The following is a 27625-nucleotide window of genomic DNA, read 5'->3' as shown; positions in this document are numbered from 1 at the left end:
AGTACAGCTACACTCAGAAGCGGACACGGTAGTTTTCTTAAAGGGTAAATCACAATTCAATGTTGAAGTTCTGAAGCTGTCAGAACTGTGTGTGTGTGTGTGTGTGTGTGTGTGTGTGTGTGTGTGTGTGTGTGTGTGTGTGTGTGTGTGTGTGTGTGTGTGTGTGTGTGTGTGTGTGTGTGTGTGTGTGTGTGTGTGTGTGTGTGTGTGTGTGTGTGCGTGTGTGTGTGTGTGCGTGTGCGTGCGTGCGTGTGTGTGTGTGTGTGTGTGTGTGTGTGTGTGTGTGTGTGTGTGTGTGTGTGTGTGTGTGTGTGTGTGTGTGTGTGTGTGCGCGTACGTGCGTGCGTGTGCGTGCAGTTTGGGGCTTCGCACATAAGATATACCCCAGTGTGAAAAATCCCTACACGCCATTCATCATTCCCAACGTAGGTTGCAAATAATTGCTACTCTCACTCATGCCGATTTTAATAAGGTAACAGATATTTCTAATGCAAGACAACGCTCTCTGCGTCTGCTTACATTGTTACTTATGCAGTATGCACAAGAAAGCTAATCAAATTTCAAACATGATTAGTGGAAGCTGTCTGACAGTGGTCATCGTGCTCAATTGTGTGTGCGGAAGAGGTACGGCTCATTGTATGATGGCAAAGTGCTGAATCATTTCTGTGGTTACACTGCACTGTTTGGACATTCAAACCAGGCAGCGCGTAGTACAGTCGTGGGGAAACAACACTCTACATTTTCTTTTGAAACCACATATTGTAGTTGTGTGTAAAAAAAATCTAAGGGTTTTCTTTTTGGCTTTCTTTGTTTTTACAATTGCACTGCAGGCTGGATCAAGGTCCCTCACATGCGATATATGGCCCACAATCTCCAGGGTCCCTTACGTTGGCTTAGTATAATGAGTTCAAGAGATTTTATGTTTTTTTAATTGTTGTTTAATTGTTGTTGTTCAAGGTTATTGTAACTTTCCATGGCATTACTTCAGCCCCTTCTTCATGTCTCTGGAGCGGCATTGGCAATTTGAGCCATCTGTGTGTTTAGTGTCTGGCTTGCAGGTACCATCCTCCTTTGTTTCAAATCTCATTCATTACAGCTGAGGGAGGATGGCAGATCTATTATGGGAACCGGTTGTGTCTGTGTGGGTGCATTTTATCATTTTATTTGGATTGGATATTGGATATGCCTTTATTAGTCTCACAGTGGAGAAATTTACATTTCACAGCAGCAAAGTGATGAAAGGAATGAAAGTAGAAAAACGAAATACATGAGCTGCTGGAAAGGCAGCCACTCTCGCGGCGCCGTCTTGAAGTCAAAAGAACAAAAAAAAACTAAATAACAAATAATATGACAGCATAGAGACAATATGACAAAACAAAGACACAGAGAGACATTCATTCTTCAGGACTTGCTGTACCCTCTTTGTGATGACACAGAATGATGAAACAGTTCCAGATGAAAGAGGAGAGGATCAAAGCGTCTTTCCACCAGTGGATCAGGGACATCATGGTGGAATGTGCATGTCAACTACAAGTTAAATGTTGAAAGCAAACACGCAGCTGTAGCATCCATTGACGAAAAGAGATTGTCTCACATCTCCTGTTCCACATAAATCTGCTTCAATTCCAAGCCGCAACAGTTCCACATACGCATCGGCGCTCTGCGCTGACGCTCCTTTCTTCTTATTGCGGGTTCCTCAAGCCATGCATCCATCCAGCCGCAGACCGTCCAACGGCACTGACCTTTCCGCTAAACAAAGCAGGGCTGTAAAGATGCTGCCCATGACAGGCGCAAAAAAGCACAATGGCCCCTTTGGTGTCCAGCGATGGCAGTCGAATGGCTCCGACATTCCTCCCATTCAAAAACAGTACTGGCATATTCATGCTGCCGAAAAGGCGCACCCGCTCAGCACAGTCTACTCCTTGATGAATGCCGTGGTCAAAAATGCTGAAAAACAATCTGTATCCGTTCCACACGATGCACAACAACACAAAGTGACAAAAGAAAACACAAAACAAGACAAAAACAACCAAAAAAAGCAAGGCTCATGAGAGCACTTGCTGAGGCTGCCTACTCGGGCGCCATCTTGGACTTCTTTGCCATTTAAAGCCAAGCGGTGCTGCAGTTGTAATCCTGCTGCTGCACTAACTGCGGACACCAGAGCATGTCAAGGAGAATTGTGCTGTAATGCTGATTGTTGAGACAAACGATGGTGTCTGACTGAATTTTGAGGAAGATTTAAGGTCTATCAAATTATCGCTGAATGTTTTGAACTGCTTTTTTGATGCCTGTGTTGTATTGGGCAAGCTAATGTTAGCTATGTTAGCATATGGGCATAGCTCGACTCTCCATAGCTACAACTTGTGCCAAGAGGTTGACCAGTTACAACCCCGATGACAGTCACTAGGTCACGCCTACTTAATACAACATTCTGCTGTGATGCACAGCTTGTGGTGTGACCACCTTTGGAATCATGAAACACTGGACATGATGTTGTCCGTTTTGTGCCAATGGATGGTCCTCACATGATATTAGCCTTGATGTTGAGAGTGGTGTGGGAGCTGTGCCTCAGGGATGGAAAGGTTGTGAATTTGGGACACATCGTCAGTAGTGCGCCAAATAATCATTTGGTGTTTCGGCCTTTCATCACTCGTCACCCTTATCGTTGATCACGTCCGCGCTTGTGTCCCATGCCCAATCAGATGATGAGAAGCTGGAGGGGGGGGGGGGGGGGTGTCTTAAGTTGCTGTTCTATGAGCCCAGCAAGGGTCCTTCCTCTTCATCCAGATCCACTGGCTGCTTTTTTCTGCCGCTTCAGAGACTGATCAAACTGTGTGCCGCAGAGCCTGTCCATGGATACCCAGGTCTTTTAGAAGTCTGATGGTGGAGGAAGCCATAAACCCTCGGCATCCAACTTCAATTGGATATACCTTGGCTTTCCATCCTCGCTGTTGCGCATCCACTGCGAGTTCTGTGTAGCGCAGCTTCTTGCGCTCTTAGGCCTCTTCAACCGAGTTTTCCCACGGGACTGTGAGTTCTGTTATGTAGACAGCCTTGAGTGAAGGGGACCAGAGCAGTCTGGTCTTAGGGTGGTGACTGCAATCTCCACTGAGAAAATCAATTGCTGGCCAATGTCAACCCGCAAGATGGTTTGTTTGGAAGGCCAAACCCCCCTCTTCCTAACTGGACGTGTCCCACAATGTCGCTGTGCCTTAGGGCTGCTGTGGCCTGCTGCACTGCGATAGATGGCGTCCATTTCCGTCCAGTTGATAGGGGATGCAGCTTGACTGATCTTCCGGTCTCTGGAGTCTCTTACAGGCAGTACAAGTGCTCTAAAGTGAGACTGTGATTGGAATCTCAAGGACCCCTTTGCCGTAGAGGCTGATGTTCGACAGACAGCGTGGAATACCAAGCCATCTTTTCACATATCTCCTGATGGCTCGCTCCATCTTCTCCACAGTTGAGAGTGGAACCTCATAGACTGTGAGTGGCCACATAACGCGAGGGAGAAGTCCAAACTGCAGACACCAGAGCTTGAGCTTCCCTGGCAGTGGAGTATTGTTGATGTTTTCCAGACTATTGGTGATGTCCTGCTTTAGTTGCTGCACTTGATATTTGTCTCTTAGGCTTGCACTGTACCACTTGCTTGCCCAGGCTTTTGACCGGTTCCTCAGACACCGTTGGTATTGGGTCATCACCAATGCAGAACTTCACATTTTTTAAGACACAATTATAGCTTTTTTTTGTTTGTTTATTTTTATGTTGTTTGTTTTTTTATCAGACATTACAATGTATTAATAGGTTTTGGATGCTGACACTGATTCAATGGGTATTAGAAATGATATGAAAATAAGAGTTACAAACAAACTGAGACACAATCAGTTCTCAGGATCCTTACTGTTGAATCGTTATTTGTTTGACAAAGTCGGGTCCCGTCTTCCACATAAATTCAGTTGATGCAGCAAATCATATCATTTTTTTCCCAGGTCATGGAATTCGCTTCTAATCCGGCCATCTCCATGAACTTGAAGGAAATAAAATTTCCATCACGAAACTTGGACAGCCATCTGAAACGCATGAAGAGAGACTGGGTTATACCCCCAATCAATGTCGCAGAGAACTTGCGAGGTCCATTCCCAGAAGACCTTGTTCGGGTAACACCCCCCCCCCCCCCCCCCCCACACACACACACACACAACCATATCTTGAGTGAAAAGCCTCTGTTTGATATGACAACCTTGTAGCTCCCCCATAGCCCCGGGCTTCCACTCAAGTCACAGCCATGAGACCTGGGAGAAAATGTTACAAATATACAGCTCTTTGCTGAAGGTCACCCCACCGTCATTGCCTCATTTTTTTTAAGGGCCATACAATGCAACCACTGTCATATGATGGCAGAGAGAAATTATCAGTGCTCACCAGCGCAGTAGTTCCTTAGATATTTTGGTGCTTTTATCATGGCTCAAGGACACATTCAACCCGCCTTTTTATTGACAACAGTCTTGCAGTTGAGGCTCAGTGTGGGTGGCTGACAAAGGACAAGCACTCCTCAGGATAGTTAACGAGATCCTTCTGACTATCCTCTACGCACATTTTGTACGTAGTATGGGATATTGACGGAAGCCAAATTAAATTAGATATTTCTGAGCTTACTGGATACTATTGTCAGGAGGAAGATTTGTTCAGCAAGAACTAGAGAGATGGTACAGAGGCCTTCCACTTACAATAAAGTGGGAAACATTTTCATCCAGCCAAAACGGCAGTACTACTCATCAATCAATGTTATTCTTCAATTTAAATGACTTATCAAGAAGGCATTCAAGATACCAGACACTATTAACAAGTATAATAGAGTTGTTGGGTACAGCCCTTGATATGAATGATTGGCTTTCCAATTTTTAGAAATTTATATATGTAGATTTGGAAAGGGAAAATGATCATTTCCAGTCAAATGCTTTACAGATTGAAATAAGCAGTCCACAACCAAGGACTGACTACACTATAAAGGAATGTAGTGTTTTGTCAACGTTGATTGCAAAAGAAAAGTTTCACAATAGATAATAATGGTTGAGTCTTTTTATGTTATTTTTTTAATTCATTTTTTTCACCTTTTTGTAACAAATCATTCCACCCTCAGATCCGCTCGGACCACGACAAGAGCCGATCTCTGCGATACAGCGTGACAGGCCCTGGCGCTGACCAACCTCCCACTGGCATCTTCCTCATCGACCCGATCTCTGGCGACCTCTCGGTTAACAAGCCGCTGGATAGAGAGGATATTCCCAACTTCCATGTAAGTCAAGCTTTAATGGTTTCCTTATGATCTGCCTGTTTGTACGCTCTCACTGGCAATAGTGTCTTTTTCCCTCTGATTGGTAAATGCTCCGGGGTCATGTGTAGCTGAAACAGTCTGCTCAGACTCAATAAAGAAAGACTTGTGCCATGATGTGGCGCTCAGAGAACTCGATTTATCCTTCTGTGACTTTAAAGACTTTGTCCATCTATGTTCAATACATTGAGGTAATCTTCAGCTCTCAAGCAGTTCTCGACTGCAGTGGCTATTCGAATTTTGCATGTGCATGAGAAGGAATGATGGCTGAGTGGGAAAATAGCAGATTATTGGAGAAGCGATTTAGCCAACACTTTTCATTGCAGTGATGCAGACTGATCATCAAATATAAATGATGGTCAATGACTCCAACTAGGTTTCAGCAAAAGTAAATTAGAAACATAACACAGTGATATTTTTTGGGGTATTTTGATGTACGTAGCTTTTTTTTCTTTCGTGAACCACCCTTCAAGTGTGACTCTGTCTTCTTTCAGCTGAGAGCTCATGCGGTGGACCTGAATGGCAACCAAGTAGAAAGCCCCATTGACATTGTGATCAATGTGATTGACATGAACGACAACAGGCCCGAATTCAACCACCCCATCTGGAATGGGACCGTCCCTGAGGGCTCCAAACCAGGTAACGTCGACAGTAGCTAAGTCACACATCACATCACAATCACACGCTATGTATACGTATTTAATTTGACATAATGAAAAAAAAAACACCTTTGTCTTCCTGTCCAAAAGGCACAGTTGTCATGACGGTAACAGCAGTCGATAAAGATGATCCCAAAACTGCTAATGGAATGATTCGCTACAAGATATTGTCTCAGAACCCAGACAGTCCCACCTCCAACATGTTCACCATCAATAATAAAACGGGAGGCATCATAACTGTGGCAGCAGGCTTGGACAGAGAGGTATGTTGCTTATTTTGTTTTCTTTGTCTTTTCAGTATTTTTATCATTTTTTATGCTTTTCTAAAACTGTTTTTATTTTATTAAATGGCAAAACTAGACCATGCCACAATATGACAAAATAAAAAGGAGCGCCAAACATTTACTGTGATGAAAATCTGACTTGAACACAATCAAACATTACATTGCATTAGCTCCTTGTACGTTGACAGAATACTGTTAAGGTCCGCACTTCACTTTTTCTGCTGTTGGTTATATTATCCTAGTATTGTAGGATGTGGCATCCCCTATGAGTGTGTTGCAAGAGCCGTGCTGAAATATGTTGTGCTCCAAAATCTCCTTCCATCCTTTTTTCCTTTGGAATTGTACAGTTTTTACATAAATGAGCAAACAATTTGTTAAATATGATGGCAATCACAACCTGGGCATGTTTGTTAATAGGGCCAATGAGCCAAAGTACATTTTCTGATCACCACGTAAATTACAAGGCAACCTGGCGTTGGTTTATTCCATTTAATCCGAGAAGAATGTTGCACGCCTCACCGATCATTTCAATAATCCCCTCCTCTCACATTCTCTGTCCTAATTTCTAAAGCACACGTCTTTTACTTATCCTTCCTGTGTGCTGTAAACAACCACCTTTCCCCCTAATTGGCTCACAGAGCTGTGGGAACGAAATAAATAAAATGAAATATAAAGCACATGCCAGTTGATGTAATCCTAGTGAGGGCAATCTGGTTTGCTTGCCTGCTCAATCACTTCTGCCTTGGGGCCGCCGTTTTATGTGCGACAGTCGCCACTATGAAAGTAATTTGCCCTGTTCTCATTACCAAGTGACTAGTCCATCACCTGAGTAACTGTCGTTTGTCAACTTCATGTAAGTGTACAGCAAAGTGGAGCAGTAGTGCAACTCCCTCTCACCCTCCCTTGAGAATTTATCATTATTAGTCATAGGAATAAGAAAGTCATTTTAACTGTGTTTCAATTTGGTTGTGCACTTTTTTGCCACATCAGCCTGCACAAGGGACCAAGAAATATTCTCCACAATGTTTATGATAAATTGACTGTTAATTTGATTGGAGTGGGACCACAAAATTCTGACTGGCCAGACAGGATATGTTTTCTTGCAATGCTGGAATTTTGGGTGTTGGGGGATTGAGTCACCTTGTTGACTCTAAACCAGGGGTGTCAAAATTCAGTCCTCGAGGGCCGCCGTCCTACATGATTTCCTAGTCTCCCTGTTGAAACCCACCTGATTCAAGGGAACAGGCTCAATGGACACACCCGATTCTAATGATCAGATCATCACCAAGCTCTGCGGAAGTCTGACATGAGCCCGTTCCCTTGAATCAGGTGTGTTGCAATAAGGAGACTTGGAAAACATGTAGGGTGCCGGCCCTCGAGGACCAGAGTTTGACACCCCTGCTCTAAACCGTCACCATCAAAAACTCTTTATAAAGCTTATGAGTGAGCTAATGAGTGAGTAAATTACAATTTTCAAGGCTGTGGAAGTAGATAAATTGCCATACTACTCTGACACCATTCCCGCTTTTCTACTGCAGAAAGTGCCTCAGTACATGCTGATCGTCCAGGCCACTGACATCGAGGGCAGCCCCATTTACGGCCTCTCCAACACAGCCACCGCCGTCATCAGAGTCACAGACATCAATGACAATCCGCCAGAATTCACAGCTGACACGGTAAGCAGTGAACACCTACCTGGACTTCAATCTGGATGCGCTCCAGCGGCAACTGCGTTTTCTTATTGAGTTTATGTTCAACTGCATAAGTAAGTAGTCAGCCAGGCTGATTTTACTTGTGTGCATTTCGATGACAACCGGCACCGAGATCACCAATGACAAGATGAGAAAATGACAATTTGTCTGATGACTAACAGTAAACTTGTTCCTGCAGTTCTTTGGCGAGGTCCACGAAAATCGTGTGAATGTGATTGTGGCCAACCTGACAGTGACTGACAAGGACCAACCCAACACTCAGGCCTGGAATGCTGTCTACAAAATCACTGGAGGTGACCCTACCGGCAGGTTCTCTGTGCCCACTGATCCCACCAATAACGAGGGCCTGGTGACAGTTGTCAAGGTAAGGTTACCTTTCCAACCTTACCAATTACCTTCATACAGAAATGCTGTATAGTTCCCATGTTTCATGGTGTGACAGACATATTTTGGTCATACCAAATACACAAACACAGTACAAAATCAAATGCTCACAGCTTAAACAAAATTGGACGAAAGTCAACTATATTTCTCGTTTGTTTGGTTTTTAACAAGCACTGCTGTCTGCAAAGTGCTGTCGATGCAAAAGTAATTTACATTAAATAAAACAATGAATTTTAAGAGGAATATTTGAGATGAGCAGCAAGGGGTTTGCCGAACTTTCATTGAGAGGTAATTGGACCAGCAAGAGCAAAGGCTCCACCCCCTCTGTAACCCTGCTTAATTGAACGCAATCATACTATGTTATTTTGTTTGTTAAAGTCATTATAAGTGTCTTGCATGCTGGGTCCGAGAGGACAGTAATTTCATCTGTGCTGTATGTCATGCATATTAGCATATTTGACAATAAAGCTGACTTTGACTTTGACTAATAGATCAGATGTACTCTAAGTGTTCTTAATATAGTTGTGTCCTGCTAACAGCGTAGGCCACAAGTTGAAAATTATGCTTTTGAAGAGTGCATGATGTCTTATTGTTATGTACTGTAACTCTTCTTCTTTTCCTTTCGGCTTTTCCCTTCAAGGGGTCGCCACAGCGAATCAGTAACTTCCTATCGAGACATTAACGCAGCCATCACAATACAAACATGCAGTGGAATTTAGGAGCAAGTCTAACAGATAGATAATAGTTGTTTATCAGCCAGATTAATTTGAGTCGTGTCTTCTCATTTGGATTTCAAACAAGGTAATTAATAAGAAGCTGGTGGGCTTGCTGCTCTGCATTAATTCACAGAGATACTGAATATCCGAGTCTATTGTGGGTATTTCACAAGAGGAGTTTCAGGGGGGGAAATGGAAATGTTTTAATTTGCCTTGTTACTCTCACATCATGTTCTGTCGTTTAATACGAGTTCCTCCTACCCCCCAACCTATTTCACATGGTGGTATGCCTCGCTATCCCTGTCCTTTGTTTTCCCAGCCCATTGACTATGAAATGCACAGAGTATACGTTCTGACAGTGGAGGCCAGAAACGAGGCGCCCCTAGCTAGAGGCATCCACTCTCCCCGTCAATCCACCGCCACCGTCACAATACGAGTTCTGGATGTCAACGAGAGCCCTTACTTTGATCCCAACCCCAAACTAATTAAACTGGAAGAGGGAAAGCCAGCAGAGTCTATGCTGACCACCTTCACGGCGCAGGACCCTGATCGCTTCATGCAGCAAAGTATCCGGTAGGAGCTTAAAAATGAGTAGCACTGACTGTATTCTGGTTAAATCACACCTGATAATGAGCAATGGCAACAGTGGTTGATACTTTTGGCTACCATCAATGACGATTCATGACACCATGTGTGAAATTGATCAGGATATGCTCATTTCAGTTCACTCATTTGATCACATTTGAATCTGTAGGCGCTTGGTTGCTACACACGTTTGTATTTTTCCGAAAAAAAAAAAAAAAAAAAAAAAATGGATCCTTGGTTATGTCACCGCGTGCGAACCAAGAGAGCCTTATTCAACATTGATTCTTAGTTCCGTGAGGTGATTTTGAATGTGAGCGTCTTTCATCAGCTACACAAGACTCGCCGATCCGGCCAACTGGCTGAGGATTGATCCAAACAACGGTAGAATCACAACAATGGCCGTTTTGGACAGAGAATCAACTTTTGTGAAGAACAGCATGTACAATGCCACATTCCTGGCCACTGACAATGGTAAGGAACAATGCACATTTGTAGTGTTCAATGTGCTGCTCTAATGGTTTATCTGCTTCTGTCGGGATGCTTCAAAGTGACGATTGATGTCTAATTGAGCCACTTATGGGACAACAACACGCGGCCACCATGCCCGGAAGTCAAAACACTGACCACTATTCACCTTAGGCTAATGTGTTAAGAATCTGAGAATCATCCGGCCGCATGGATAAAGTGGACTTTTTCCTGAAGATTTACCTCGGTTTGAGTTTACCATGTTCTGCAGATCATAGCGTAAGGCCAACAGGCTTAAAACTCTGCCAGCAAAGAGGTTTCTCGGTATTAATGGGTCAGGACTGGATGACTAGCTCCTTTGAGCGTGGCCTGAATGGTAAAGAAGCATCTTAGCACAGTGAATACATAGAGGAAGTCTGAGAGGAGCGACAGTGGCCTCTGTTTTGCTGCTTTAGTATTCCCATCCTGTGTCCTTGGTCAGGAAGCCGTTCTTCTCTCCCCCGCACGCATACACTTGCACTATCCAAATGTTCTAGTACTGCACTCTTTCTGTCTCCCGCCTCACTTGAGATAACTTTCTTAAATCAGTATGCCGTTTGGATGGGGCCAATCCCACTGGAGTCGAAGGCTGTATGGACACAACAGTCACTTCTTATTTTCTGCCCGTCGCGTGATATTTCCGCAATCAACTTTCAAGATTTGCATAAATGTCTATGCGCATGTTTTTTGTGGAAATGCAGGCAACCCTTTCGCCACTGGTACGGGCACGCTGCAGATCTACTTGATGGACATCAACGACAATGCCCCGAGGGTGTTCCCCCAGGAAGTGGAAATATGCGAGAAACCCGAGCCCAACGCCATCAACATCACAGCGATCGACGGCGACTTAATACCCAATGCTGGGCCCTTTGCCTTTGAGTTGGCTAACATGCCCATTGATCTTAAGAGAAACTGGACCATCACTAGGATCAGTGGTAAGGATGACTATCCTAATGCAGTGTCAAAGTCGGAATTTGACAGTCAACAAATACATTAAAAGGCTACTTTTGACCAAACAATCTGTTCAGCCCAGTCCCCCAAATTTATTGTGTGCCATTCATAAGCTTGCAACTTCACATATATATTCAGATATAAGCAATTTCCAGTACCTTTTCAATTCATGTTTTAAGCAAGACATTCTCAATTTGTGGCAGCTGCCCATTTTCTTGTGGCCCTCAGTATCTTCAGAAAAAAAAAATCTGAGTCTCATGTCAGCATCTATCTTGTCTCGTGTTGATAAAATTAACAATTTGTGATTGGAATGCTACTGAAATGTTATGCACATTTTGCTCAAAACCACCCAAAACAGTTTAGGTAGAGAGACATCTGTGCTGAAATACAATGTATCTTTATTATTTTTGTTGGCTAATACCATTTGGATGATCACAAAAAGGAGTTTTAAGCTTAAGCAGCATTATCCAGAGTCATTCAGTCGATTTGTGAGCCTCAAATTGAAAATCCTTGTTTTGGATTTTATATACTCTCAAACGTGTACATATCTGCAAATAGCGGCCAGGGGTGTTCTTTTTCTTATTCAGGTACAAGGCTCTGCATCTATTTTAACAGATTTGGGGAATAAAAATGAAGACCATTTCAAGACATTTCCAGTCAAAGTGTAATTTTAAAAAGGACACACATGGAGAAATTTTGTGAGTAAAAGCAAGGTACAATACAATACAGAAGTGGCACTAAAAAGAAGATTCTGGTAAACTTCCACCCTTTGTCAAGCAACAGAGTAACCTCAGGTGGATGACATACTCACCAACTAATTTGGCAGTTGAGGGCAACCACTATTTGAGGAAATGTAGTACTTGTGGCGGTTGACAAGTGTGCAACGATGAGCATGACTCAAACAAGTTCAGCTTTTAAGCAATTCTGCCTTGTCTCTCTTGCTCTGCAGGAGACTACGCTCAGTTGCGCCTGAAGATCGGCTTCCTTGAGAGTGGCATTTACGACCTGCCCATCATCATCACAGACTCTGGAAACCTGCCCTTATTTAATACCTCTCACCTGAGAGTCAAAGTGTGCCAGTGCGACATAAATGGCGACTGCACTGACCAGCAACACATCATGGCCGCCGGCCTTGGCACGGGTGCCATCATCTCAATCCTGCTCTGCATCATCATCCTTCTCAGTGAGTGTCACCTAAACGTTGCCATCGTAGATTAGCAGAGCAGCTAAACATGATGCCAACGACGATTCGATTAGCACAGGATTATCAAACAAATATATAGTTTACAGCCGGCCTGAAATGCTAAGACACAAGATCCGATTACACGTGAATGAAAATATAAGCATGGTTCCGTTTTGTAATATGATGCTGTGTGTGTGTGTGTGTGTGTGTGTGTGTGTGTGTGTGTGTGTGTGTGTGTGTGTGTGTGTGTGCGTGTGCGTGTGCGTGTGCGTGTGCGTGTGTGTGTGTGTGTGTGTGTGTGTGTGTGTGTGTGTGTGTGTGTGTGTGTGTGTGTGTGTGTGTTTGGGCGCACACTTTTCAGTTCTTGTACTACTCTTTGTGGTTTGGATGAAGCGCCGCGATAAAGAACGGCAGGCAAAGCAACTCCTCATTGATCCCGAGGATGATGTGCGAGACAACATTCTCAAGTATGATGAGGAAGGCGGTGGAGAAGAGGATCAGGTAGGAAAGATGTCACTCACACACGCGCATGCAAAGAGTAATAGCCTCCAATAACACTCTGGATTATTTGAAAAGCCCTGTAAGCACATGTTTTTGCTCAGCAATCAGTTATTTCAATGGAAAAGTAGCAATCCAAAGGATGACTGAGAGACTGCTTTGGGGTCCTCTAAAATGTCTCAGAGCCAAGGTCTAAAACATCCTACTGGATTCATTCATCATAATACTCTCCCAGATATTGTCAGGCTATCACTGAAGTAGCATGTATGTTCATCATTTAGTTCAGCTGAAAGCATAACAAAAATACTGAATACTAAATTTGTTGAATCAGTGGCACTTAAAAAGATCCACAAAAAATAAACACTAAATATGAAAAAATGAGAATTTTTGCATTATTTTATTTTAAAAATTTTGGACACATTTTTAATAATTCGAGAAGCACATTTGCTCATAGTACTTTCTTGATTGGCCTTGCCACTGTTCACCTGCCTTTTCCACTTGTTTTGCATTCATGACACATTGGAGAAATTACAATGCATGTGAATTTTTCACTTTTTCTCCCAAAAGGACTAGAAAACCGACTTTGGTTAAAAATAAATAGACTATTTTAACATTGCAATAGTTAAAGCTGGAACTCTCTGAAACCCGCCCATGGAGACGGAATGGTGAAGGTGAATGCATTTAGCAGAAAAACAGCTGTGTTGGTGTACTAACAATTTTTTTCCGTCTGTCACTAAATAGGGAATTTGACAATTCAACTGTGAAGGTTCTGCATATGGGCAGAACGGTTAGAATCAATGATACAAACGCACTACGGTCGAGTTGGTTGTGGAAATAATGGATGTGTGTTCTCCAGCGCTACCGTTTTTCACTTGAAACCCCAAACACTCACAGCCCATCCTGAACAAACGCCAGAGGCATGAATAAAGTCCCGTCTCTGCATCTTGTCGCGCTGATCAGGCATGTAGCGACACCAATTCAATTGTCCTAATGACCTCTTGTTAGCACAGCAGAATCAGTTCTTGGGTTCTGGTGGAGGCAGGAGGGGTTAGTCCGCATAGGCTATTCTCTCACTGGCTCAAGCGTGGCAATTGTTCGCATATTGCACAAATAAGCAGCAGACCCCGCTCTGACCTGTCACAATGGTAAATTAGCCTAGGAGACGTGTAATTGGTGCGCTGATGTTATTTGAAGACAGGCATCTGCTGTGCTCCAATAAAGAAGTTCTGTGTCAGGTAACAATATGACCACAAGATTGTCAAAACATCTGCAGGCAGAGAGAGAAAGCAACGGAGATGTCCTTCCAGTGTATTTATATCCGCACATACAGACGCACAAACTTTGTAGAGTAGGACGTGTCTAAAAAGGAAGTCTTGCTGCTCAAAAGCAAATTAAATCTAAGCTGTCGTTTATTGAGAGCGAACAAGTTTTCCTTTAAAATGGCACAAAGGGCAGCAGAATAAAATGGCCTCGTCTGCGTTGTCCAGGGAGTCAGTATTGGCTTAAAAAGAAAGGGGGGAGGGTGACTTGCCTGGCAGTGTGGTCTGGATAATACTCATCCTCTGTTCTCCCTATCTCCCACCAGGGAGGAAATTGGTGTGTCAGTCCATTTGGTGCTCTCACAGTGTATGATTTTTGTCGTTGCTGCACTGTGATGCAGCCACTATCGCAGGCAGACAAATCATCAAGTTGTGCTCGGAGAAAACGTGCAATTCTATCGTTGCACATCAACACGCGGTTGCGGTAAATGTATTAACTTAGAGACAGCGTGACTTGGTTGCTGCAGTCCTACCCATACATAAATGAAAATGTCCGAATCGAGACGAGTGTGTTCTCTAATGATGAGGTTTTAAAGTTTTTGAATAAAATGTTACTTTTATTGTTTTTTTGGGGGGTGGGGGTAGATGTGTACTAATTATCTGATTACGTGGATATGGCACTCCTATTGATTTTTTTTCTTAATGGATTTATTGGGTTGGCAAAAGAAGTACCGTATTTTCTGGCGTTAAAGGCGCACCAGGGCACAGATGCTCCCCGACTTACAAACATTTGAGTTACGAACTACGGTACATACGAACATTTTTGCGGGTACAGTGATACCTTGGCTTACAAAGTTAATTGGTTCCCAGACAGTGTGTAAGGCGAAAAGTGTGTATTCCAAACAATAATTTCCAATAGGAAACCATTAAAATGAGAATAATCCGTTCCCAGGTCCCCGGAAAACATAATTTTCTACTTTCTAATTTTGCCATTAACGCAAGTGCCCATCAAATGTGGCATATACCAAGGTGATGCACTCTCCCCACTGCTGTTCTGCATATGACTGAACTCCCTCAGCCAAATAATCGCCAAGAGCCTCAGAAATGGAGCTACAATCAGTCACCTCCTCTACGTGGATGACATAAAGCTGTATGCTAAGAGCGAAATGGACATACACTCCCTGATCCACACAGCCAGGATCTACAGCAGTGACATCGGGATTTCATTCAGGCTGGAGTAATGTAGTCGGATGGTGACTAAGAGGGGCAAGGTAGTTCAAACTGAGACTGAGTTGGACTAGTGCAGGGGTCGGGAACCTTTTTGACTAAGAGAGCCATAAAAGTAAAATATTTAGAAATGTTTTTCAGCGAGAGCCACACGCACGCGCATGCGCGGCCACTTTTCAACAAAATATCAGAATGTATTATTTAAAATAACGTTGTGATAGTACTCACCATTAACACGGATGGTTTTCCGTTCCTCGTGTTTGGTAAAAATCCAGGAAAACAATCGGAATTAAATTCAATTTGCCGGTCCAGAGGCGAAGTTACTGCTAGCTAGCCTGCACACATAAGCTTCCACACTTGCTATCTGCAATCTACTTCTCGCAGAAGTATGTCGATGCTAACGTTAACATTGGGCTTATTAAAATGTCACTGACATTCGACTGTTTCATCGATGGTATTGTTTCATTGCAAATTAGTATCAGAACATTTTCTCTCCTCTAATGCTGCGGTGCATTCAGGCTGAAGTGCACAAGTTGGGCTCATTTAAAGGGGCGTTTACCTGTTTCAACATGACGGCCACTATCATCCAATCAACATGGCGCTTTCGGCCATTCTAGGTCAGTGTCATCCAATCAAAATTGCGCTTTCCGCCAACTGCAGCCCCAACGGGAAATGAACGACGAAAAAAACGACAATATGTATTATAATATGTAATATTTATCGGTGAGCCATATGCAATCATCAAAAGAGCCATATATGGCTCGCGAGCCATAGGTTCCCGACCCCTGGACTAGTGAGTGTGAGAGCCACTGTCCAGGATGAAACATCCAAGTTCAATGAATACATCAAAGAGAAGGCTCCAACAGATGGTGTACTCAGAGAATGTCTCAGACAATGGGGAACAGAGGATGAGGTCCTGCTGGGAACAGCACGGATAATGCGCAGAACCCTCAATTTTCGTGGCGTCTGGTATGGGACCTGAGCTAAAATGGGGGACATACACCACCCATGGGGGGTGAGACAAGGATTTTTTTGTTTTTAGCTTCAACGTTTGATTGCTGTATATTTTGACTTTAATTTTGTAAGCCCGCACACACACACAAACACACACAATAGAGGCCAGAGTCAGTCTGGAACAAAACAAAAATGATGGATGACATTCTTGTGTGATGACCACTGTCCAACACAGCCTCAGGGCTCACTGGCTTTAGTTTACACATGAATAATCCAGTTAGACAGGAGATGAGACTGATGTGTGTGGAGTAGAGTAGGTGTACTTTTCATTTATACATCACACTGCAGGCAAGAAGCTGTAAGTACATGTCTCGTAACTGAGCAATGACACCTGTATACTGAAAGTGGATATTAGAGATAGACGGATTGGTGACTGTCCATCACGCATGCTTATTAGGCGCGCCATATCTTCTGCTGCGCTGATACCATCCGACAATTCACCCTCTCCCGGCCATGATTCAGCGTTGCCTTGGTAATGTTAATAGGATTAGCCTTGGCTTATGCAGAGCCACCATGTCACGTCTGGCCATTGATTAGAGTCTGTGCTTCCAATGGCTGCAGTGCATGTCTGATGTTTTCACGGCTTTCCAGTAACAGTTTCAGAAGGCTTCATGGTCAGTGGTTTTATCACATGTCTCCATCCCTTCTCTTTAGGACTACGATCTGAGTCAGCTCCAGCAGCCGGACACTTTGGAACCTGACGTCATCAAGCCTGTGGGGATCAGACGTCTCGATGAAAGACCGCTCCACCCTGAGCCTCAGTATCCCATGAGATCAGCTGCCCCGCACCCTGGAGACATCGGAGACTTCATCAATGAGGTAAAAGAATACAATAAAATAAAACGATTGACAGTGCTTGCAAAAGCTGCTGTTTTTTTTTTTTTTTTTTTTGTATGAATATCCACCCGGGGGACATATGACCCGCTTCTATGTTCTTTAATCCAGCTCAGTCCAACATTGGCCCGGGCCACATGTGACTGCATTAGGCCACCCCAAGTTCAGTGTTCCACATTTTAAATTAAATCAATAATTGCTTGCAAATATTTCACATTTTGAGTTTATAAATCTGCGCTTTTTCAATCATTTCCATTCACTGTCACACATGCATTTTCATCCATGGCCAACATATAAGTATAAGTATCCATTTTGTTACATATTGTTAAATCACATTATCTTGATCGCCCATTGACGTGATTCGTCTGCATGCATTTTGGCCACTAAATTATGGATGTGGTTAAGTATTACTTTAAATGACATTATTAATATGCTTTGTAATGGAGATTGTGTCTATGTTTTTCTGTTTTTTTAAATCAGCTGCCTTGATCACCCATACTTTTGCGCAATTTAGGACACCGGCACCACAAAATTCACTATTTCAACTATTGGGAAGCATACATATATAATCATGACTTTCATCCAGTTATTGTCTTAAACCAAGGACAGTGCGAGTTCTGGCATGATGACCTAGTGTGAAGTGAACACTCATGATTGCACCTGTTATGTATTCTGCCTTGTCTGGGCTCTGCATAAAAAGCACCAGCGAATAAAATAATGTAGGCCTGCTTACCCGTGTGTGTGTGTGTGTGTGTGTGTGTGTGTGTGTGTGTGTGTGTGTGTGTGTGTGTGTGTGTGTGTGTGTGTGCGTGTGCGTGTGTGTGTGTGTGTGTGTGTGCGTGCGTGTGTGTTTGTGTGTCAAGAAGCAAAAAAAAAAACAATAATTACACAGTTAGTGACAAGATGGGTTGTTTTGCTGCAGCAGCAAAGGCAATCTCAAGGTGCATACTGAAAAGAATGAAAGTCTGATTTTTTTAATGGAACTTTCTGATCAGAAACAATTTAGTTTATAGAACTTGTATTTTGCCAACTCGGTGGGAAATTGACCTCAAACAAAATCAAGTAATATTTTGTCGATTGTACTCCCAGACAAAAGAAAAAAGTTTTAGAGTCTTGAACATGTCTACTCAGACATGTACAGTATAAAAGAAGAACGTGATGCCCACACACTTAAATATCAGTATTATTGTTTCTCCATATTAAAGTTGATGTGTCAGATGAGAAGTGAGAGTGACTGAGAGCGCCTGAGGCTACCATTGACTCCACTTGAAGGGAGAATGTCAAATGAAAAGTGCAGTCATATATTTTTCGCCGATTCCAAAAGACATGTCTTTCACGGCATTATAAATGAAATATACCGCTACCTTTTGAATGCCAAATATGTTTTAAATGAGCATTCTGGTGTCTCCCTGTCCATAGCGCATATTGTCACTAAAAGTAAAAACACGGCATTGAAGTGGCTGACAACCACAAAGCGAGTCCCCAATCATTCTGAATTACATCAGTTTATCTGAAATGAAGCCTATGATGTGGCCATGATTAAAGTCCTGCTGATTCTCGAGAGACGGGCCCTTTCCCTTGCACGTTTTTCAAAGAGAATAGGGCATCATTTACCCACTCTCGAGGACTTGCACACTGCAAGAATCCGAACAAGGGCGCGGAAAATCCTACTGGACCCTCCGCACCCTGCCCACCACCTCTTCCAGCTACTCCCCTCAGGCAGGCGCTACCGATCCATGCGCACCAAATCCAGCAGACATTTAAACAGCTTCTTCCCCCAAGCCATTAACTCTTTGAACTCTTCAACAGTAGCCAAAATGGAACTGTATAGTGCCACTTAGCAGTTTTTTTTAACGACGATACTAGTGCAGCGTGTTCTACCGGAAACAAATTCCTTGTGTGTTCTACATACTTGGCAATAAAGATGATTCTGATTCTGATTCTGATCAGGTAACAATCCCAGTAATTCAGAATCCGAATTATGAACCTGACATAAATCCCGATGACCACTCAATGACTGCTCAAATCTCATATCCAAAAAGACAAACGCAAATTCTAGATTGGCCAGTAGATAAGACTCCTCTTAGGGTGATTTATTACAGCAGTGTGTTGTTGCCAATGCCAAGTTTCCAATAACGCATAATTTGACTATTCAAGCATGGCCACAATCGAATCTTCCCCCGAATGAGCAGGACAAGTGGGCGACGGTGCAGGCATAAAATTGCATTGCGTGATTGTCTAACCTTATAAAGCTGCCCATGGAGCTTTTTGGTTGCAGACCGGGCAATGGGCTATAACCAGCAGAACAATTACGTGTGTAATTGTAATGAACGATCCCAGTGTAATAGTCCCCTCCAGATTATCAGGCCGGCAGCAAACACTTGACAACGGTTAACAAGTGGGAAGTAATTGCTTATTGTCTCGACACTTTAAATCAATCTGTTTTTTTAAGCCAATCTGTCTCTTTTTTGAAGCCATGTGAGGGGCTGCTCAGTCTGTGTCCATCACCTTCTGACTCTTTAAATCATTTATGATTTGGTATTTGGCTCGTATCCAAAGTGGTCGGTGGACAAAACTCACATCAACGCCTATGTTACCAATCCTTCAGGTTTTTGAGGGGAGGAGTCTTGAAAAATCAATAGTGAGGAGCTCTCGCAGCACAATGATTTCTGGGAATGCGGAGGGCCATCTTTCAAAGCCCCATCGCAAGATAAAGGCACACGTGCGTGACAAACGCATTCTCCCTTACGCCCAAGCCACAGATGTGCTCAGTGCTCTCAGCGACTATTTATTCATGAGTCCCAGATTGCTATCGAGATTAAAGATGACAAGGTATCGCTGCCATCCGCTCTCAAATCTTCTGAAAATCAAAGAGGGCGCGGCCAGGTTCCGCGCTTACTACTGTGGGATAAAATTCATCTTCCGGGTCTCTGAAGACTGGAATTTACCACAGTGTGACTAGTTGAATGGAACAGACGCACCATCATCCAAAATGCTAACTATAAATCCACTCAGGAGAACTGGAACATCACTGATTCTTGGCTCTTGACTCAACGAGACTTCACCTTGATCACTCTAACTTAGCAGCAGACAGACCCAAGCAAATTAATACAGAATCACGACCAAAGAAAAATGAAGCCCAATGACTACTCAAACCTGACGAAAACCTTCCTTGGCCCATAAAATAGGAAGAATCACTGAATGTCAGTGACCACAACAATGACATCAAATAAACACATTCATACTCAAGCGTGACTCGAACGAAGGAATAGATTGAGATTATTGATGCTTTCTTGGTTGTCATCCTGACTCAGGGTGCTGTGCAGTGACTGAAAGCTGCAGACAACAATCTCAAAGCATTCAATAAACAAAGCAAACCACACCCAATTCAATATTTATGACTACTTGAGTTTTACAGCAACCAGAGGGTGAAGAGCAAAATCTTGTTCCAGGAATACGTCTTTATATTGAGCCTTCTAACACTTGTGAACATGGCGCTTCTCTGGAAATTTATCTTATATATATATATATATATATTTAATTATATATATATATATATATATATATATATATATATATATATATATATATATATATATATATATATATATATATATATATATATATATATATATATATATATATATATATATAAGAAGTCCAAGATGGCGCCCGAGTAGGCAGCCTCAGCAAGTGCTCTCATGAGCCTTGCTTTTTTTGGTTGTTTTTGTCTTGTTTTGGGTTTTCTTTTGTCACTTTGTGTTGTTGTGCGTCGTATGGAACGGATACGGATTGTTTTTCTGCATTTTTGACCACGACATTCATCAAGGAGGAGACTGTGCTGAGCGGTTGCGCCTTTTCGGCAGCATGGATATGCCAGTACTGTTTTTGAATGTGAAGAATGTCGGAGCCATTCGACTGCCATCGCTGGACACCAAAGGGGCCATTGTGCTTTTTTGCGCCTGTAATGGGCAGCATCTTTACAGCCCCGCTTTGTTCAGGGGAAAGGTCGGTGCTGTATATATATATATATATATATATATATATGATGGTGATCCTAGAGATGCTTGGCTATAAGAGCAACCATGAGAGCCACAAGATTCATTACCCACCATGGAAAAGACGGTTGGAGGCTAAGATCAAGGCGGCTCGGAAAGATGTGAGTCAATTGACGGAGATCCAGAGAGTTGTGAATAAAAGGCCAATACCCAAGAGGTACATGCAGATAACCATACCTGAAGCACTAGAAACTGCCAAACAAAGGCTCCAGGCCTTGTCCAGTCGCCTAAAGAGGTACACGAAAGAGAAGGAGGCCAGACGAATAAACAGGCTGTTCGCAACACAACCTGCGAAAGTGTGAAAGATACTGGAAAGGCATAATGGAGAAGGAGGTCGCACATAACAGCAGTGCATAATGGCTGGTGACTCTGAAAGAGGAGCACAGCAACCTCCCTGAACAGAACCCAGTTACCATCACAGTGGCAGATATACAAGAAAGAGTCTCAGGTATGAAAAACTGGACGGCTCCAGGCCCGGATATGGTCCACACCTACTGGCTAAAGAAGCTCACAGCTCTTCACGAGCGCCTAGCAGCACAAATGAACCAGTTGCTGATGGATAGGACTCACCCAGGATGGCTAACCGAAGGGCGAACAATCCTGATCATGAAGGATTCATCAACGGGTGCAGTTGCTTCCAACTATCGGCCAATAACCTGTCTCTCCACAACATGAAAGCTCATGTCAGGCATCATTGCGGCTAAGATAAGTGGACACATGGATCAATACATGAGCAAAGCACAGAAAGGCATTGGTAGAGATACTAGAGGTGCCAAACATCAGCTGCTGGTTGACAGAACAGTCGCACAAGACTGCAGGTCCCGACATGCCAACCTGTGCACAGCCTGGATTGATTACAAGAAAGCATATGACTCGATACCACACACATGGATCACTGAATGCTTGGAGTTGTATAAGGTAAACAGGACCCTGAGAGCCTTCGTTGCAAACTCGATGAGGATGTGGAAAACCACACTTGAAGCCAATGGGAAGCCACTAACGCAAGTGTCCATCAAATGTGGCATATACCAAGGTGATGCACTCTCCCCACTGCTGTTCTGCATAGGACTGAACCCCCTCAGCCAGATAATCGCCAAGACAGGCTATGGATACCGCCTCAGAAATGGAGCTACGATCAGTCACCTCCTCTATATGATGACATAAAGCTGTATGCTAAGAGCGAAAGGGACATAGACTCCCTGAGCCACACAACCAGGATCTACAGCAGTGATATCGGGATGTCATTTAGGCTGGAGAAATGTAGTCGGATGGTGACTAAGAGGGGCAAGGTAGTCCACACTGAAGGGGTCTCACTCCCTGAAGGAACAATAGCAGACATTGAAAACAGCTACAAGTACCTTGGTATACCACAGGCCAATGGCAACCTCGAACTAGTAACAAGGAAAGCGGCTACGACCAAATACCTCCAGCGGGTGAGGCAAGTCCTCAGAAGCCAGCTCAATGGCAAGAACAAGACCCGGGCAATAAACAGCTATGCCCTGCCAGTGATCAGATACCCTGCAGGAATAATAAGGTGGCCAAAGGAAGAGATTCAGACCACAGATGTTAAGACCCGAAAACTCCTCACCATGCACGGAGGGTTCCATCCCAAGTCCAGCACCCTGAGACTGTACACAAGCCGTAAGGAAGGAGGCCGGGGACTAGTGAGTGTGAAAGCCACTGTCCAGGATGAAACATCCAAGCTCCATGAATGCATCAAAGAGAAGGCTCCAACGGATGATGTACTCGGAGAATGTCTCAGACAATGGGGAACAGAGGATGAGGTGCTGGAAGAGGGACAATCATGGGAGGAAAAGCCCCTACACGGGATGTACCACCGAACCATAACAGAAGTGGCCGAGCTCAAGAAGTCCTATCAGTGGCTAGAGAGGGCTGGCCTAAAGGACAGCACAGAGGCACTCATCCTGGCTGCTCAAGAGCAGGCCCTGAACACCAGAGCCATAGGGGCAGGGATATACCACACCAGGCAAGACCCAAGGTGTAGGTAGTGCAAAGAGGCACCTGAGACAAAAAGCAATGAAGATGCCCATCTCTTTACCATAGGTTTCGGGAACGAAAATAAACAAAACACGATCGAAAAAATAAATAAATAAAATAGTAGAATGGAAAGGGACTTTAAAAGGGATAGGAGCTGCTGTCGAGGCAGCCGCACAGGGGGCACCATCATTGTATCGTATTAGCACGTCTTACTGTATCTGAATTTGTAGTAACTGCGCCGTTTCCTCTGTTGCAGGGCCTGAAGGCAGCTGACAACGATCCCACCGCTCCCCCCTACGACTCTCTCCTGGTGTTTGACTACGAAGGCAGCGGCTCCACCGCCGGCTCCTTGAGCTCACTCAACTCATCCAGCAGCGGGGGTGATCAAGATTACGATTACCTTAACGACTGGGGCCCTCGCTTCCGAAAACTGGCGGACATGTACGGCGGGAGCGATGATTAAGACACAGAAGGACACAAAGAAGACCACAACAACGAAATCAAGGAACGATTCCTTGTGGATGGACATTGAAAAGTTGCAACTGGACTGTGAGATAAGAGAAAGGAGGAAAAACAAGGATGCAGATATTTTTTTTCAACAACAAAAAAAGGAAAAAAAAGAACCAACCAACCAACCAACCAACCTGGCTTATTGTTGTAGTCCCCGCGTACATAATGCTTTGTGGGCAGCACCGGTGGACGCTCACACCATTCAAGACTGTTGTTGGGTATTGACTGCGCTCAGTTACACTTGAACTTCACAGTACAGAAGCACTGGGATATAATGTGCCTTTTTGTACATTTCTTTAGGATGGAAATGATTAGTTTTATGTTCAAGGCTTTAATGGTACTGACGTTTTTCTTGGGGGGGAGTGAAATCAAAGCAAAGTATGTGACACTCTGGGATGCTTCGATCACTCCGTTTATTCTTTTATTTTCTTTCTGTCTTTCCATTTGTTTGTGAAGCCTTATTTAATGAAGGATCATCTTTCGGCTCAGATGGAAAGAATAATGAAGAGCAACACTGTAGAATTTGCGGTACTTGTCTAAAATATGACAGTTATGCCTCTTCGTCACAGCAAGGGAGTTAGGAATCACACTTTTGTAGCAGATTATTATTTTTGTCTGGAGTGATGTAGTACAGTGTTATAGAAAAACAACAACAAAAAACTGTTTTGATCAATGTTCACTGATCAACTTCATTTGCCTTAGTCATCATCTGATAATTTGAACTTTTACTTCACTGTAAAAAGATGTGTGTACATAATGTTTTGTTTTCTTTTTATCTTTTCTTTGGGTGTAGGATATGAACAAGTGCGAAAAGTTCCAAAATCTGTAAATGATTTTTGGACATCAAAAATGAACATTTTTTTGCATGTTTTTATCTTTTAATGACGACAAAGTAAGAAAAAAATGGTGCTCCCCAAATTTATTTACACGAAAAAAAATCTGGGTTACAGTCTATGTGTAAAAGCAAAGAGATTTTGTATGACAAGACAATTTGAAAGGAAAAAAAAAGTTTGAACAATCGTCGTCTCGCTAGCACAACTGTTGGATTTGTACCAAAAAAAAGTGGGTGAGGGGGTGTGATATGCAAGGCACTGATTATTAAAGCTGAGCTTTAATCGTGAAACCATTTTGGATTTGAGCTGTGTGGAAAAGCATTTTGTTCTGCTCAACTAATTATCTTTCTCTTACCCAAACTATCCAAATAAAAATTCCAGTTTTGGAGCTCAAAAATCTCCTCCTTATTCATTTGTATTCAAGTCAAATACACAGCGGCTTGGGTTTACCACAGAGAGAACTGACTTTGCACACAAGTAAATACTTTCTATTCTCCTCTCTATCTGCACTTCTCACAATCTCGCCCTTCAAAGGTCTGTCTGTCTGTCTATCCATCTATCTACACTGTAAACCCGAACAGTACTACTGACTCAAAGTCATTGAGGTCAGTCAACTCAAAAGCCGACTTTTTGTTTCAAAAACTCAAACGTTTTGAGTTTTTGAATGAGTCCTGCGTTTTTAATTTGCAGTAGATCAATACTTCATGTTCATGACAATCGTTTACTCAAACATTTTGAGTTCACGGCAGGAAGCTGCGTGATGACGTCACTGCGTGCTCTCATTGGACTTGAATTCTCAACGGCTGAATCTGGCAGAGACCGACGCATTATTTATTTTAAATTAGGGTGGAAAGACAAACAATCATATTTAATATACTATATATGTATATTACCTCGTGTGTCAATGCTGTAGTCGCTCCACAAGAAATGAATATTTTGAAAAAAACGTTTGGGGCTCTTGCCGCCTTTGCTGCAAGCAAAGATACTCGTTTGTGGTCGTGCTTGCGATTGAGGACATCATCCACCGCTCGAGCCAAGGACTTCTTCTAATGTTACGAGCTCTTCTGTGGTAAGTAGGAATTTTTCTTAAACGTCTCTTGTTTGTAGAAAGACACGGCAGTGTTATTAAGATAATTGTACCGCGCAGGTTTGTTTGGGTGGTGGAGAAGAACTATCACGAGGTGATAAAAAGTTATGTTTGTGTCGGCAAAGGTCTGAGAATAATCGTCAAATGGGTGTTAAATTAAGTTTTATATGAACTTCAAAAGTTATAAGGGTCACCCGAAATCCGCCACACAGATGCTGCAACGCCAGCAGGTTGGTGCTTTGAGTTAACTTTGTTTTAAAAGGCAGCACAAGAAGTCATGCTAATTCAAAGTGCAACAGTTGTGCTGCCGTTTTAAGAAGGCACTAAGTAAATATAATGCTAGCCAAATGAAATATCACTCTGTACAATTGGTGTAGTTCTAAATGGTCATTCACAACAACAGAAAACTTTTTAAATGTATTTTTGAAACTGCAAACACCATGTTTCAAACTGCAAACACCTGACTGGCTTGATGGCATTATTTAATCTGGTAAATTAGATTATTTATTCAATTTAAAAAGTAAACATGGATCAGGGTGTTTTATTAAATTCAATGATTACATTTGTTGTCTGTTTTTTCTATTCAACCTTTTAGCCCCAGGGTGGAAATTGAGTAACACCAACATTATCTAAGGTATGTTTACATTTTTATTAATGCTACATGATTAATTACCCGAATCATATTAAAAATAATACATGCATGTATTTTTTTTATATTGAACAGAATTTTACCTAAACTTAATTCTCCATAGGTCTCCATAGGCCACTGTCTTGGGTTTGAGATGCTGAAGACAAGTACTGCAATGTTAAGCTCCTGTCGCTTTCCCCAAATTAAAACATGGCTTTTATCTCCTCTTGCTTTTGATAAAGGAACAGCATGATATACACGAGACGCAGTCTGGCCCTTCGTGCTCTCCATGCATACCTACGAGAAGATCACTCACAGTTCTTCAAAACATGCAATGTATGTATTGCCTGACTTAACACAAATGTCTATTGATATATTTTGCAGTGGGAAGATGATCCAGACATTGAAAACATTCCTGTCGCACTACTCTCTGTGACAACTGACAACTAGCACCATCTTGTTTAACTCCAACAGCATTTCTGTTGTGATAGAAGATGGCATTATTGTGAGATGTCTCCCCAGGTTGGCTGATACACACCTCCTCTTGTTTGGTTTAATGTATGCACTGCATTTAGATTCTCCCCAAAAATTAATCCACACATTCACCTTCATTCAGAAAATACTGCTGTGTCTTGATGATAACAGACCACTCAAACCACGCCTGCTAAGTTTGAATAATGCTTTGTTCCGCAATATTGAAGCCCTCCAATATTACGGAACAAAGCAACACTGGATAAGTAATTTCATAGTTTTACTCTGCTTTGTATACCTAAACATTGACGTACTGTTTGTGACTGATTTGTGACGGCTCAGAGGTTATTAGTATGTGGACATGTACTGTTTGTGACTGATTTTCTATTCATAATTTGAATCAGAATCAGAATCAGAATCAGAATACCTTTATTCGTCCCGCAATGGGGAAATTTGCAGTCCACAGCAGCAATTGAAGAGGGATGGGGTTGGGGTGGGAGTGAAAGGATAGAAAACAAGATATTCTAAGCATAACAAAATAAAAATGTCAACTGTATACTGTGCAAATGTAGATGTGCAAAAACCGTTCTATAAACAAGACTGTACATAGTGCAGAATCAAGAATGCATTTAGATATATTGCAACAACCCATATTTACAAGTGTCCAGTTTTTTTGTTTTTGTTTTTTTTTTTTTCACATGTGATCATTGGGAATTGTGAAGCCTGACAGCAGTCGGTAGGAACGAGCGGCGGTACCTCTCCTTCTTGCAGCGCGGGTGTAATAGTCTCTGGCTAAAGGAGCTACCCAAGCTGTCAGGATGGGCAGGAGGGGGTCGGAGGGGCTCTCCGTCATAGCTTTTTGTTTAGCTAGCGTCCGTCTGTTGCCCACCTCCTCTAGAGA

General features: G+C 42.9%; 1 protein-coding gene across 1 annotated transcript in view; it reads left to right on the top strand.

The window, feature by feature from the left end:
- cdh2 (cadherin 2, type 1, N-cadherin (neuronal)) overlaps positions 1-24951 on the top strand; it is an 80920-nt gene extending 55969 nt beyond the window's left edge. Inside the window, exons 4-16 of the mRNA XM_089008130.1 lie at positions 3987-4154; positions 5138-5293; positions 5824-5968; positions 6079-6251; positions 7811-7948; positions 8163-8348; positions 9404-9657; positions 9998-10140; positions 10875-11108; positions 12074-12307; positions 12669-12808; positions 16960-17124; positions 23452-24951. Of these exons, the coding sequence (XP_088864256.1) occupies positions 3987-4154; positions 5138-5293; positions 5824-5968; positions 6079-6251; positions 7811-7948; positions 8163-8348; positions 9404-9657; positions 9998-10140; positions 10875-11108; positions 12074-12307; positions 12669-12808; positions 16960-17124; positions 23452-23658 (2343 nt within the window). The 3' untranslated portion in view covers positions 23659-24951. The remainder of the gene's footprint in view (positions 1-3986; positions 4155-5137; positions 5294-5823; positions 5969-6078; positions 6252-7810; positions 7949-8162; positions 8349-9403; positions 9658-9997; positions 10141-10874; positions 11109-12073; positions 12308-12668; positions 12809-16959; positions 17125-23451) is intronic.
- Positions 24952-27625: the final 2674 nt, after the last annotated feature.

Source organism: Hippocampus bargibanti, linkage group LG11, assembly GCF_051943395.1.
Source record: "Hippocampus bargibanti isolate YZ-2025 linkage group LG11, ASM5194339v1, whole genome shotgun sequence".
NCBI classification, from domain to species: Eukaryota; Metazoa; Chordata; class Actinopteri; order Syngnathiformes; family Syngnathidae; genus Hippocampus; species Hippocampus bargibanti.
This window is presented reverse-complemented; position numbering and strand designations above follow the sequence as displayed.